Below are 15720 nucleotides of genomic sequence, written 5' to 3'. Positions count from 1 at the left end.
TTAGATAGGCCTGAACTCAAATGAGAGTTTTGGGTCTGCACTTACTAGCAGGTAATAAAGGATAATAAAGTCCGTACATCCTAGGGTTATAAGAGTTAAAGACAAAACTTGTGGAAGACCCTAGGTTTTTTATTTTTTTATTTTTAGAGACAGGATCTCTTTCTGCCACCCACGCTGGAGTGCAGAGGTGTGATCATAGCTCACTGCAGTCTCCAACTCCTGGGCTCAACTGATTCTCCCACCTCAGCCTCCCAAGTAGCTGAAACTACAGGTGTGTACCACCACACCTAGCAAGAAAACCCTAGTTTTAATGCCTGGCATATAGTAAGTGCTCTGTTAATGATAACCATTGCTATTACTATTCCAAGAACCAAAATACAGTTATTTAGGTGAAAATTCAGTCTCACTGTCCATAGCACCAATCATGGCCATAGTACTGCCAACTTCATGGGGGATCACTCATGTCTTGTGAATCACAATGAATAGCTTGCATGCCTTTGTATAGCAGGCTTGGCACCAGTGATATTTCAGTAACCACTGTAAGCTGAATTGACTTGTAGCCAGATGCCACGTTTTTGAAGCCAGTTCCAACCTCAAATCTCAAAGGTGTAATGACAGGGGATTTTACAAAGTGCCTTTTGTCAGGCTGCAGGGTAGATGGTTTGACACTTTTACTTACTTTAATATACAGGTTGCTTGTATATTACGTTTGTAGAACCGTAAACAAGCTGATGTACAAGAAAAGCAGCTTACAAAAAAGATTACAATTTATCCTATCATGGATAACTGCAGAAATCATCAGTTTAAAACGTCTCATTTTTCTCTTCTTTTCTTTCTTTCTTTTTTTTTTTTTTTTTCTTTTTTATGAGATGGAGTCTTGCTCTGTGGCCAGGCTGGAGTGCAGCGGCATGATCTCGGCTCACTGCACCTTCCGCCTCCTGGATTCAAGCGATTCTCCTGCCTCAGCCTCCTGAATAGCTGGGACTACAGGCATGTGCCACCACGCCCAGCTAATTTTTGTATCTTTAGTAGAGACAGGGTTTCATCATGTTGGCCAGGATGGTCTCGATCTCTTGACATCGTGATCCGCCTGCCTCGGCCTCCTAAAGTATTGGGATTACAGGCGTGAGCCACTGCACACGGCCTAAAACGTCCTATTTTTCTAGATGTTCAAAGTGTGGACCAGAAAGACGGAGTGATTGGCCCAAGGACACACACCAGCAATGGCAGAGTCAGGGCTGTGACCCAGCTGTCCTGGTTTCTGTGCATTTTGGTTCTCTTAGACAAACACAGTCAGTCTCTGTGTCATGCCGTCAGTTACCTGCCTTCTCTAACTCTGTTCAAGGTTCACACGGCCTGGCTGTTAGTGCCTGTGGGAGGCTTGCCTTACAGAAAGCCCAGTGTGTCACCTTGACTTTCAGTAATGGAAGCTAGATGACACATACCGAGTAAGCATCTTTCTTTTCAGTCCTCAGTCCTCTGACCCTCTGTGCCTGTCATCTGTCTTTTAATCTATGGAAACATAATGAAACTATTTGGACTGGCCGACTAAATGATCCATTTCTGGTGCTAGGCTTGAGCTAGATTCTGCCTTTGCTGTTTTTCGAAGAAGTAAAAACGTATTCTCACCCTCTGGTAGTCATGAGCAATCTACATCAAATGGCAAACTTTTTGTACTGTGTCGCGTGGCAAGCACACTGCTAATCCACTGCCTGCCCAGGCTGTGGGAGATGGGTTGGGGAGAAAATCAAGTTGCGGAGAGGGGCCTTCGTATGACTGCGTGAGCTTTTCACGGAGTCTCATTGGAGATGTCCTAGCTACAAACAAAACCCAAACCGACAAAACCTGACATAAGTATAGCCCTTTTTACATTTTTTTTCTCTGATAAAATACCTGTTCGAGTTTTTACTTTTTCTAAAAGTTTACTTACAATTAATAACAGTCCTGATTTAGGATGATGAACTTTTCTAGTAAATTTGAGGTTTGCTGGAGCTGCCTCCTTACCAGATGGGCACAGTGCATAAGCGAGGAATGGACCCAGCCGGCAAGCCTGGCAACGTGGACCAACAGAGAAGTCTATCGGAATGGCCAAAATGAGCAGACTGCAGGAGCGCGGGAGAGCCGGGAGACTGAGCATGGGAGATAAGGGGACTCTAGAGCTTTGCTTCTCTGAGTGTGACCCAAGGCCCGAGGGGCTTGTCAGAGACGCAGACCGCAGGGGTCGCCTAGAATCCACGGACTTGGGATTCCCGTGTGCATTCAAGTTGGTGGAGGGCTGGTCCAACTTCACAGTCAGCTCCTTCCTTTACTATTGGCCAAACTGACCATATCGTTCTCTTGCTAAAATCCTTCGGTTTCCTCTTCAGTCTTGGGTCATGGTCATGACCAGAATCCTAGGCATGGTCTTCTGGGTCAGCCAGGTCTCTGGGCCCTCCCTGTCACTGACTGCCTTCCACAGGGGCCACCTTGCCTTGGGGACTTTGCAGCTCTCCCTTCTCTGCTAGCTGCTCAGAGCTGCCGTAACAAGTGGCTTTAACGCAACAGAAATTTATCCCATCACAATTCTGGCAAATCGAGGCACCAGTGGCGCTCTGCTCTGCCTCAAGGCTCCCGGGGAGAATAATCTGTCCTTGTCTCTCCCAACTTCTGGTGGCTCCAGGCATGGTCGGCTGCAGCAGCCTCCCTGCAGTCTCTTGCCCCTGGCTTCACGTGCCCATCCTCCCTGTGTGTCTGTCTTCACGTGGCGGCATTCTGTGTGTGTCCCTGCCCACACTTCAATCCTTATAAGGACATCAGGTTCCTGCAAGCTTCTGGTCACATTTTGTCAACTGATCATTGTGTATCCTCGTCTTACGTGTTTCTGTTTAAAGACACCCTCTGTAATATTTCTTGTTGATTGGTTAGCATTGAACTCACAGCGCTATAATGCACGCCTGAGCAAAGCTTATCTGATACACGAGTTTTCCCCGTAAGGCACATCACCGCCTTCTGGTTCTTAGGAACCCGGGAAGGCACTTTGGCACAATGCCTGGGCGCCATTTGAAACAGCAGAGTCACCAACAAAAAGCACAACGATGTGAAGAAAAATGTCGCACTCTGTGGACTGTGCAAAGGACACTTGTTTGCCACGGGAGAGCAGGAGCGGGAAGGCAGAGTGTGGCGTTGTTCAGCCCCCGCTGGGAAGACATGCATCAGATGACTCAAATTCAGCACACGTCCGCGAGTGACCGCAAACGCATCTGTGTATTGGGGGTTATGGGTATATTTTAGCGAGTAGGCAAATTCACAGATACAGAGTTCCAGCTAGTACTCAGAATAATATTGTATCTCCTCGATTATCTTTCTCACAAATAACCCAGTTGGAAAAAAAAATGGTCGCACCTGAAACAGTTCATCCACAGTGCGGATGGAACGTGTCTTCCCACACAGGCTTTAGTTTTAAAGACAGAAAATTGGGTTTCTCATCTTGGTGCTTTGCTTTACCTGACAATGGACTTTTCCAACTACTGTTTCAGTTTTTTTTTTTTTTTTTTTTTTGGAGACGGAGTTTCGCTCTTGTTACCCAGGCTGGAGCGCAATGGCGCAACCTCAGCTCACCGCAACCTCTGCCTCCTGGGTTCAAGCAATTCTCCTGCCTCAGCCTCCTGAGTAGCTGGGATTACAGGCATGCACCACCATGCCCAGCTAATTTTTTGTAGTTTTTAGTAGAGACGGGGTTTCACCATGTTGACCAGGATGGTCTCGATCTCTTGACCTCGTGATCCACCCGCCTCGGCCTCCCAAAGTGCTGGGATTACAAGCGTGAGCCACTGCGCCCGGCCCTGTTTCAGTTTAAAATTGATCTTCATTCTCTTTTATTTATTTATTTATTTTTTATTGCATTTTAGGTTTTGGGGTACATGTGAAGAACATGCAAGAAAGATTGTTGCATAGGTACACACATGGCAGTGTGATTTGCTGCCTTCCTCTCCTTCATTCTCTTTCAGAGTGATTCCCATCTGTGTGCACTTGAAAAGCCGTCACATAACATAAGAACGGGGACCACTGTGGGCTGGTGGAGGGGCACCTGGCAGGAACCATACCATATGGCTTTTTGAACTGTTGTAGGTTCGACCATTTTTTTTTTTTTCCAACTGGGTTATTTGTGAGAAAGATAATGGAGGAGATACGATATTATTCTGAGTACTAGCTGGAAGCAGGGCACTTACATACGCCTCTCGCGTTTCCATATTGCTCGACTCAGGCTCAGCTGCAGCGTTAGAGACCACGCACAGCGGTTCTGAGGGTCAGGCGGTTGGGAGGACTGGCATCTGTCTCTTGCAGGGCGAGCCTTTGTGGGGTCACCATCGCACTCCTCTGTGCTCAGCCTTCCCTGGTGCTCCCCAGACTCTTCTGAACTCTTTTTGTTGTTGTTGAGATGGAGTCTCGCTCTGTTTCCCAGGCTGGAGTGCCGTGGCACAATCTCGGCTCACTGCAACCTCTGCCTCCTGGGTTCAAGCGACACTCTGCCTTAGCCTCCCAAGTAACTGGGACTACAGACACCCGCCACCATGCCTGGATAACTTTTTGAATTTTTAGTAGATACAGAGTTTCACCATCTTGTCCAGGCTGGTCTTGAACTCCTGACCTCATGATGCACCTGCCTTGACCCCTAAAGTTTTGGGATTACAGGCGTGAGCCACTGCGCCCAGCCCGGAAACTCATTTTTATCATCTTGTACCCAGGACTTTTCGTGGGGCATGGTAATTCCTTTCTTTCCAGTGTCCTGTTAGATTGGGAGTTCCGGCAGGGAATGTCATCTTTCCCCATTCCTGGAGCATCATTCTCAATACATGATCTTTGAATGGGTGGATGAACAAATGAATGGATGAGACCAAGAGCAGCAGTCTCTGCAACTCCTTGAGGCCATTCCACGTCCTTGTGAAAGACCTCGAAGCTTCCTGTTTCTGTCTCAAAGAATGGTGGCTGGAGCCTCCATATGAGTGGATGAGGCCAGCCTCTGATGGCACCCCACCTAGGTGATCTTCAGAGCTGGCCTGGGCCTTGTAGCGAGCGTTTCCTACATGGAAGGCAACATTTGGACTTTGTAGGACTAGCAAAAGACCTAGAAAGAGGGCAGAGCATGGGAGCTCACATCTGTAATCTCAGCACTTTGGGAGGCTGAGGTGGGAGGATTGCTTGAGCCCAGGAGTTTGAGACCAGCCTGGGCAACATAGGGAGACCCCATGTCTGCAAACATTTTAAAACATTAGCTGGGCGTGATGGCTCACACCTGTAGTCCCAGCTGCTTGGGAGGCTGAGGTGGGAAAATCGCTTGTGTCCAGGAGGTTGAGGCTGCAGTGAGCCATGATCACGCCACTGCACTCCTGTCTGGGTGACAGAGTGAGACCCTGCCTCCAAAAACAAGGTGATGCTCTTCCTCCAGTAGAACTTAAATTTGGTTAGGAAGAGAGAGTGGAGTGTACACTGCTGAGAAGTGTATAGGTAAAACGGGATAAGGTGAAAGACCCAACTGCCTTAAAGCAATGTTTGATTTTTCAGAGGAGCGTATAGATGAGTGAGTGTCAGGAGCTGGAGGCGGAGGGACTGATTTAGGCGGGAATGGTCTGGGAAGCCCTTGTGGAGGAGGAGGAGGCTGGGTCTTAGAGGACAGATAGGACTGGCAAGGCCAGGGAATGACGAGCAGAGGGCATGGGATGAGCACAGAGCAGGAGGTGTCTGCAGCAGCCGGTGAGCCAGACTGCGGGAGGCCTACAAGGAAAAGGCTGGGGGCGCCTACAAGGAAAAGGCTGGGGGCTCCTGCAGGCGCAGGGTGAGGCCCAGCGGGCCATGGAAGGATGCTTGTACTCTGGCATGTTCTGGGCGCAGGGAGGAGAGGAGAGAGGAAGTCCCGGGCAAGCCGGAGGAGTTATTGAGACATCAGCCAAGTTCCAATGAAGAGAATTTTCAGAGCTCAGTTTTGGAGGAAATGAACGGACACATCAGGATTGAAAGAGGATTACAGTGTCACACTGTCTGTGAGGTCCTATGGAATGGAGGCGGGCCGGGCGTGGTGGCTCACGCCTGTAATCCCAGCACTTTGGGAGGCCGAGGCAGGTGGATCACCTGCGGTCAGGAGTTCGAGACCAACCTGGCCAATATGGTGAAACCCCATCTCTACTAAAAATACAAAAAATTAGCAGGGTGTGGTGGTGGGCATCTGTAATCCCAGCTATTCGGCAGGCTGAGGCAGGAGAATTGCTTGACCTGGGAGGTGGAGGTTGCAGTGAGCCAAGATTGCACCACTGCACTCCAGCCTGCGCAACAAGAGTGAAACTCCCTTTGAAAAAATAATTTAAAAAAAAATGGAGGCCTGTATCCACACCGTCTTTGCTTTTGGACCCCAGATTAGATGTAAATGCAGGCACGGATAGGGTGAAGATGAGTGGGGGACGCTGTGGAAGGTACTTTGTTACTGACTCCCCTCTGGGTCTGTTCTGATTGACAAGGGGAAGTCTATCTTAGGAATCTGGAAGCCGCTGGGGGCATTGTGTGGACTGGAGGAGGAAGGGTGGTCCGACCGTGAAAATGACTTTCAAAGGGAAAGGAAGTTAAAGGAAAAGAGGATGATGTGAGGTCAGAGGGGAGGCTGGCATTGAAGAAAGATATTTGGGTGTGAGATTGTCCTCGGGTGAAAGCAAAAGCAAAGAGACCGGTGCAGGGCGTGGGGGAGCTCTGGAAGGAAAGTCGGGAGGGACGGGTAGCTGGTGGAAAACTTTGGGAATGCCAGATGAACGGATTCCTTTAGCTTCAGTGTCAGCATGGGGGCTGGAAGCGTTGGTAGAACCGAGATTCTCAGGATGAATGGCTTGAAATCATAACGCTATCCCACAGCTGCTTCTCTGCCCACTCCGCGGCTACTGGAAGAAGAGTCCCCGAAGGCCTTGTCAACACGGGGCCCCTGGGCAACCGACGCCTCAAAGCCGGCCAGGGCAGGGGGGCAAAGTCCGGGGAAGGAGTGCGGGTCCTGGCCTCCAGTGCTCACAGGACCCTCCCAGCGGAGGGCAGGCCTGGACCGTCCTGTGTCCCCAGATTGCCCCCTGGCCAGTGCCAGGGCTGAGCTTGCACAGGCGGCTCTAGGGCACAGCCCCCGCGTGCACCAGCCCCCACCTCCGAGTCCCCAGCCCCAGGACGGGAGAGAAGGAAGGGTCACGCGGGGTGTAGAGCTCTGCAGCGCAGACACCGCAGTGAGCGGCACCAGCGCCTGACACTGTGTTTCTCTCCCGCAAGGGCACCATGCCGGTGGAAAGGATGCGTATGCGCCCGTGGCTGGAGGAGCAGATAAACTCCAACACGATCCCAGGGCTCAAGTGGCTTAACAAGGTGAGTGCACCAGGGTGGGTGAATGTGTGACAGAGGTCCTGGCGGAAACACGCCCACGCGGACTGCCAAAAGTAACACTGTGTTCGAAGTTTTAGGCTCATTCGTGAAAAAAATCAGCCATCCCCACATGATCATAAAACATCAAGTTATCACCTGAAAGACTTTTTTTTTCTTTTAGAGGCAGGGTCTCACTCTATTGCCCAAGCTTGAGTGCAGTGGTGCAATCGTGACTCCTGCAGCCTCCACCTCTTGGGTGCAAGGGGTCCTCCCACCCCAGACTCCAGAGTAGCTGGAACTACAGGTACAAAGGCCACCATGCCTGCTAATTTTTGTGTTTTTTAAATAGAGCCGGGATCTCACCATGTTGCCCAGGCTGGTCTTGAACTCCTGGGGTGAAGCGATCCTCCCACCTCTGCCTCCCAAAGTGTGAGGATTACAGGCGTGAGCCACTGAACGTGGTCTCAAAAGCATCCTCTGCCCTGTAGCCACAGCCTGGAGCCCCCAGTGACGGCTCACCTTTGTATTTTGGCCGACTGCCTGTGGAAAGCTCCTTTAAGGATTCTTACCCTCTTCCTTCTCCAGATTCCTTTTTTTGCTTCTCCCGACCATTTAGGACTAGAGGACGTGGAAACTCCAGGGTTTTATATTGGGAGTGGAGCATTTTCGTTTCAATGTTCTCTATTTAAAGAAAGCTTGTTTTTGTCTTTTACAAAAGCCTCCTTTTAACCTCTGTAATGAAGGCCTATCCGTGTGCCCACCTGTCCTAAAAGCAGACAATCATTTACAACCTACCCCTCCATGCATAACAGTCCCTTACTTTGTTAACCGAACAACTCTTAATTTAATTGATCCTAGCTATTAGGGGTGAATCAGAAAGAGATGATATAGGTAAAAATGAAAACCTTCTAGAACTATATAATCTAGAATAGCAACTGATATATATATATATCTATATATATATATATATAGATAGATATAGATATAGATATATATATATATATATATATATATATATATATATATATATATCATGCCTTCTTTAAGGAGGCCCAGGAGAGAAGCGTCTCTTCTACCAGGAACAGTTCTGAGTAAATGCCTTTTCCCTTCCCCACTCCCTCCTCTTTTCTTTTTTAATCTTAAGGACACAATGAATAATTTAGCTGGCTGGGCTCTATCTTTGTATCAGGTGCAAGAGCTTAGAGCCAGATTGCAGATTGGAGCTGCTTCCAACAAGTGACCGGGATATTGCAGTATAATTTTTTTAGACTAATATCACTCCTGGCCTTATTGGGTCCTTTCAGATATCTTTCAAATCTTATTTTTTAAAATTCTTTTCCTTTTATCCGCTTATTTTGATTTTTTTGTTTTTTTTTTTTGAGACAAGGTCTCCCTCTGTCACCCAGGCTGGAGTGCAGTGGCATGATCTCAGCTCACTGTAACCTCTGGCTCCAGGCTCAAGCGTTCCTCCCACCTTTGCCTCCCAAGTAGCTGGGACCACAGGCACGCTCCTGGATGATTTTTATATTTTTTGTAGAGACGGGAATTCTCTATGTTACCCAGACTGGTCTGGAACTCCAAGACTCAAGTGATCTGCTCTGGCTTGGCCTCCCAAAGTGCTGGGATTAAAGGCGTGAGCTACAGCGCCCGGCCCGATTTGGGATTTCATGTTACTGTGTTGAATATGTCTGAGCCTTTCTGAAACAAGGCGGGGTGCTAAGTCAACAGAAATGAAGAAGCCATCTGCTTATTTCCTGTGACCTGTCGCATATCTCAAGGTCTTACCATAAACAATGTATTTTTCTAGGGTTTTCTGTCTATAGTGTTTTAGATTTACATCTGTAACCAGCTTTTTCCAAAGAAACAGACCAGAAATGGAGTTGCTCCTTGGTCAGCTCAGTTAGCAAGGGTGCCACGGAGGTTTAAGGAAGGGGGTACCAGAGTGAAGGGCAGCTGGAGAGCCAGGATAGCAAATGATACTGAATGAAAGCGACGTGTACTCAGCACGTACTGCGTGCAGGTTCTCCCCTAAGCAAGGTAGGTGCATTAACTCACGCTCCGCCACTATGGGGTAGGTACTGTTAATATTTTCCATTTTCCAGACAAGGAAACTGAGGCACAGAGAGGTTAAGTAGGATTCCATTTTGAGGAACAAGGTAGCATTACTGTTTGATGTGGGAGGGAGAGGAAAGCAAATGCCCCTGCGTTCTGAAGAGAAGTAAGCTGTCTGTTTTCGCTTTTCTTTTTTAAAAACACCTCCACGGGTTTGGGTTGGCTTGATGCAGTGGAGAACAGGCAATGTCTCGCACCGCCCGTGTTCAGCAGGCGTCTGATGCGCTGTCCGCCGGGATTGGTTTAGACTAATCATGAGTCCCTTCTCGGCGCTGTGGTAGTTGGAGCTGTGGCCCCTCCAGAAGCCAGATCCACATCCTAACCCTCAGAACCTGCGGATGTCACCTCATTTGGATAAAGGGTTTTTGCAGATGTAGTGAAGGTCCTTGAGATGGGATCATTCAGGGTGGGCCTTAACTCCAGTGAGGAGCGCCTTTATGAGACAGAAGAGGAGAAGACACACACGGAGGACAGGGGCGTGTGCGGACTGAGGCAGGGACGGGACAGAGGCAGCCACAGCCAGGGGCTCCGAAAAGACGAGGAAGGATCCTTCCCAGAGCCTTCAAAAGGCGTGAGCTCTGCGGACACCTTGATTTTGGACTTCCGGCCTCCAGGACTGGGGTGGAATGCATTTCTGTTGCTGTGAGCCACCCAGTTTGTACCATTTTTCACGACAGTCTTGGGAGATCGATGCACCCTCTGAGGCTCACTTCGTTACGGGGACTCTCTGCTGAGATGCGTTTTCTTCCCTCTGTTGTGTCCGTGTTTTGCTGAGATAGGACCAGAAAGCAAATGGATTTTTCTTGATGCAGATGAACACTTGGCCCCTTCCAGGCAGCTCTTACCTGCTGAGCATCACTCATCTGGCCCTTGGCTCAAGAGCTCTCATCCCGAGGCACGGAGGGAAAGGAGACCTCTGTGTCATGTCACTGGGCTCCTCTGCCCGAGCTGGACACGAGCCAGGCTGAAGAAGAGCACGCTCATGGCTGCCAGCCAGTGCCGCCTCTCAGCACCGCCCTGGCACGGAGACCACGGCCTGCACTGTGGTCTCGAGGCCCTGTCAAGCTGCATCCTACTGAGGCCTAGCCAGAGTGGGCACGTGGCATGGCTTGTGCACGTGGGCACTGCCATCACTGTCACTGCAGGCCTTGGCTGGCGTCAGGATCCCTTCTCTCCATACCTGCACTCCCACAGGGCATCTTATTATAGGTTTCCGCTAACTTAGGCGTGTCGGCCTTCATCTGTCCGTATAAATACTTAATCGAGCACCTACTGCTCTCTCCCATTCACAAGCATTCTGCCTGGGAATCCCTGTTTATATCTTGAGAGGTTTGAGGTCATTCCAAGACCCCTTTTGCCACTGAAGGCTGCTGTAACTCTTAGAAGAAACTGTTCACAGGGCTGTGAGACTCACTTCTGCTTCAGTCGGCGTTCAGGATGTGTTCATGTTTATTGAGACATGCTCCAGGCTGGGAGCCCCATGCACTGGTACCTTGGCTGTCTTCCTCATCACTGCATGTGCAGGGCCAGGCCTAGTGCCTGGTAAGTGGGAGGCACTCTGGAAAAGTTGTTCTGGGGATACATGAATGAATGCCGTGGACTTGAAGGAGAGCAACATTGGTGGCTGTGCTTTTGTTCTGTTAGGATAATCAAATTTATGAGCACCGGGTTGGCAGTTGCCACATGGCTCTCAGAAAGTCCATTCAACCTACTACATTCTTAGAGAGAAAGAGTTGGTTAATTAATGTCTTAAATTTGTTTCTATCCCCCGTTGTCTTAGTGTGTTCTCTACTGCTTATAACAGAATACCTGACTCTGGATAATTTATAAAGGAAAGGAATGTATTTCTTATGGTTATGGAGGCTAAGTCCAAGGTTGAGGGGCTGCATCTGGTCAGGGCCTTCTTGCTGTTAGGTAGCGTCTGCAGAGTCCTCAAGGAGTGTGGGGCATCACATGGTGTGGGGATGAGCATGCTCACTTGCCAGCAAAGGTCTCCCTTCCCATTAAAAAGCCATAATCCCACCCCCATGACAACCTGTTAATCCCTTAATCCCCAACTGGATTAATCCATTCGTGAGGGCAAGGCCCTCCTGACTCAGTCACCTCTTAAAGGACCCACCCTCACTACTGCACACGGGATTAAATTTCAGTATAAATTTTGTAGGGGCAAATATTCAAACCAGAGCACCTACTTTCAATAAGTTTGAAGGAGAGTGGGAATGGAATGGGGTCCCGTGGATTCCTCTGAAGGAACAGCAAGGAAGGTTGGAAAAGTGCCTTATAACCAGCACATGAATGAGGCCTTGGCTGGGGCCATTCTCCCTTGATGATGAGTATTTGCGAACGTACATAGTATGTGTGAGTAGCCCAATGACTGAAAAAAAATAGGATAGCAAATTTCCATATATTCATACATCTAGATGCAGGCAAATTTCCATATGCATCTAGATGTATGAATATATGAATATTTTGCCTTATCTTTGTGTGTGTGTGTGTGTGTGTGTGTCTTTGTGGTATTTTAAAGCAACTTCCTGACAGTGTACATTGTAAGACATAAGGACATTTTCTTATATATCCACAATATCATTATTAATTGGACAGTTAATACTGTTTAATATAATCAGTGCTCCATTCATATTCAAAATGCCTTGAGTATTCCCAAAATGCCTTTTTATGGTTGATTTGTTCAAATCAGAATTCAAAGGCAGTCCGCAGGTTGTGTTTGGTTTTATGACTCTAAGTCTCTGCAGACTGTGGGTAGTACCCTGTTTTTTCCCTTCTTGCCATTGACTTGTTGAGACCAGGTTACTTTTGGGTTTGTCCACTTGCCTGCTTGTGGTTCCCTGGGCCATTTCTCGAGGAAGGAAGGAGGCAGCCACATTCGGGGTCCCAGTTTCTCTGGTAGCTCTTCCTGACCCCTACAGTGGCGGGTTGTTGATGTTCTTATTTCTTATTGGAGATTGTCCTGGATCCATGCACTAAGGCAGGGAAATCATCGGACCTTTCCTTTCTTCCACGTTGAAAGTACCCTTGTGTTTGTGTAAACATCAGGCCATCTCTGTCCAGGGTAAGGAGTCCCAAAAGTACACTTGTGTTTGTGTAAACATCAGGCCATCTCTGTCCAGGGTAAGGAGTCCCAACAAAAATAGCACACTCATTGGAACATCTGAAAAATGTCAGGGAGAAGAAGAGGGAGAGAAGATAGCAGAACCAGTTTCCATGTGGGGCCAAGGAGCCCTTACTCTGCATTGCTCAAGATAATCTCACATGCTTTTCTGAAGTCAAGCAGCAGTCATCTCTCCTGCCTTCCTTCAGATGGGCAGAGTTCTGCACATACACAGGGCGTCCATCCACACACAGTGTGTGCCACCACCACGTGTGCAGGACTGGTCACTCGGGGATCAGACACCTGACACATACTGATATCACAGGGTCCACACAGACACACAGCAACATCATCTGTCCCATGGAACACATGACTTGTGACGAGAGTGTTTACTGGTCAGAATCTCTTTCCGCTTCAAAATGAATCTCACTTTCTTTTTCCTTTTAATATGGTCTTCTTCAGAAAAAGAACCTGTGATGCGATTTTAAAGATATTTCTGATAAGTTTCTTAGTCTTTTTTTTTCCTGCAATATGAAAAACTAGTTAAAAGTTACATGTAGTTTAAAAAATATTTACCATTTTAAAGTGACCGTCACAGTGTCATGCAGGCATCACCACTGTCCAGTTCCAGAACTTTTTATCCCTCCCAAAGGAAATGCTGAGCCCGGTAAGCAGTCACTTCCCATTTCCCTCTCCCCTAGCTTGTGGCAACACTAATCTGCTCTCTGTCTCTGGATTTGCCATTTTTGGATATGTCATGTAAATAGAATCATTCAATATTTGGCCTTTTGTGTCTGGCTTCTTTGACCCAGCATAATGTTTTCAAGGTTCATCCACATGGTAGCAAGTGTCAGAACTCCGTTCCTTTTTGTGGCTGAATAATATTCCGTTGTATGGATATACCACATTTTGTTTATCCATTCATCAGCTGATGGACGCTTGGGTTGTTTCTATCTTTTGGCTTTTGTGGATAGTGCTGCTATGAACATTTGTGTTTAAGTTTTGGTTTGAATGTTTGCGTAGAATTCCTTTTTTTTTTTTTTTTTTTTTGAGGCGGGGGTTTGCTCTTGTTATCCAGGCTGGAGTGCAATGGTGCAATCTCAGCTCACCGCAACCTCCGCCTCCTGGGTTCAGGCAATTCTCCTGCCTCAGCCTCCTGAGTAGCTGGGACTACAGACACACGCCACCATGCCCAGCTAATTTTTTGTATTTTTAGTAGAGACGGGGTTTCACCATGTTGACCAGGATGGTCTCGATCTCTTGACCTCGTGATCCACCCACCTCGGCCTCCCAAAGTGCTGGGATTACAGGCTTGAGCCACCGCACCCGGCCGTTTGCGTAGAATTCTTTGGGTATACATCCAGGTGTAAAATTACTGGGTCATCAGGTAATTAATTCTGTGTTTCACTTTCTCCAGAGTGGCTGCACCGTTTTACATTCCCACAGCAATGTTATGAGGATTCCAGTTTCTCCACATCCTCACCAATGTTTGTTATTTGTGTATCTTTTTTTGGAGACAGGTTTATGGAGCAGTCTGTTTTGTGTTGCTGTGAAGGACCACCTGGGGCTGGGTAATTTATAAAGAAAAGAGATTTCTTTGGCTCAGGGTTCTAGGCTGTACAAGAAGCATGACATTGCCATCTGCTTCTGGTGAGGCCTCAGGATGGAAGGCAAAGGGCATTGCCTGGCAAGAGAGGGAGGAATAGAGAAGGGTGCAGATGTGAAGCTCTTTTGAATAAACAGCTCTCACAGGAACAAACAGAGGGAGAACTTACTCATTACCGTGAGAACGACACCAAGTCTTTCATGAGGGATCCTGCCCCATGACCCAGACACTGCCCACCAGGCCCCACCTCCAACACTAGCAATCGCATTTTAATAGGAGATTTCAAGGGGACACACATCCGAACTATGCCAGCCCACTCAGGCCGGTTACACAGTTCAAGAGGATGCATAGTGGACATCGCCAGGTTCAGTCAGTGCTTTTGTAGTTGGATGACTTTCGCGTGGTTACTCTGGGACTAGGTTTGTGTGTGTGTGTGTGTGTGTGTGTGCGCGCATGTGTGTGTGCGCGTGCGTGCATGTGTGCGCCTGTGTGTGTGCACGTGTGTATGTGTGTGCATGTAAGCGTGAGTATGCGTGTGTATGTGCGTGTGCGCGTGTGTGTGTGCACCTGTGTGCGTGTGTGTGCGTGCATGTATGCGCCTGGGTGTGTGTGTGCATGTGCACGTGCACGTGTGCGTGCGCGCGTGTGTGCACGTGTGTGTGTGTGCACGCATGCATGCAGCTGCTTAAAAAGATCTACTTTATCAGTTTTGTGTCTTGCAAGATAGACTTCAGATTGTGTCACCCTAGAACTCCTTTGACCTAGAAAAAAAGTACAACAGGAAATTCTTAAGAATCTCTGCGTTTAAGCATAAAGCTTTAGATTCTGGGCATGCACTTCAGGAAAAGTTCTTTCACTGAAACCAGTTTTCACCTATATTCACTTTCATGAACATCAAGAAATGGCATTTAGTGATTTTGCTCTCTGATTTTCATCTACGTTAAAGCATAAAATGTCACTCAGCCCCTTTCTGATCACCGTCCTTTTGAAATCACTGTGGATGATACAGAATGAACACCGAGGAGCTGATGAAAACGTCTCTTGCTTTCAGTTCTCCTTTAATAACTGACTTCTTAGAATATGGTAGAATTTTCCTTTTAACAGGTTTTGGGAAACTCTCCAGTGTTCTGAAATATTCTTAGTCCTGGCTTTGTGATTGGTTCTGTGGAAAGGCACGGAGCCTCTTTTGGGACAGTTGGGACACTTTCTGCGATTCATCATGTGAGACTGAAGTGGTGGAAACTCCCTCCTGACATTTCATTCCTTCCTCAGAGTGTAGTGCAGGGACCCGCATACCTAGCACTTACCGGAACTGCCTTGAGAGCTTTAAAAGAATACAATCTCCTGGGCTTTAATCTCCACAGAATCCAGGTCTCAACTCATCTGTCACAGGACAGGGAATCTTGCAAATCTCAAAGCTGGGAGACAATGGGTGGGTGATTAAATAATAGTATATGGAGTCACATGACCTGGGTTTTGAACTTAAGACACTCACTTCCCTGTAAGTTCCTTGGCTAAATAGTTAAGTCTGTTTCTT

At 47.9% G+C, this 15720-nt stretch overlaps 1 protein-coding gene across 2 annotated transcripts in view; it reads left to right on the top strand.

Annotated features, from left to right (window-relative positions):
• Positions 1-15720, top strand: part of IRF2 (interferon regulatory factor 2) — a 90613-nt gene that overhangs the window by 41693 nt on the left and 33200 nt on the right. For both annotated transcript variants that reach the window (XM_032298754.1, XM_032298755.1), the window contains exon 2: positions 7270-7362. In XM_032298754.1, the coding sequence (XP_032154645.1) occupies positions 7276-7362 (87 nt within the window). In that variant the 5' untranslated portion in view covers positions 7270-7275. The remainder of the gene's footprint in view (positions 1-7269; positions 7363-15720) is intronic.

Source organism: Sapajus apella, unplaced genomic scaffold, assembly GCF_009761245.1.
Source record: "Sapajus apella isolate SASKATOON/1434 unplaced genomic scaffold, GSC_monkey_1.0 scaffold39, whole genome shotgun sequence".
NCBI lineage: Eukaryota > Metazoa > Chordata > Mammalia > Primates > Cebidae > Sapajus > Sapajus apella.
Note: the sequence above shows the minus strand (reverse complement) of the source record. Positions and strands in the feature narration are given on the sequence as shown.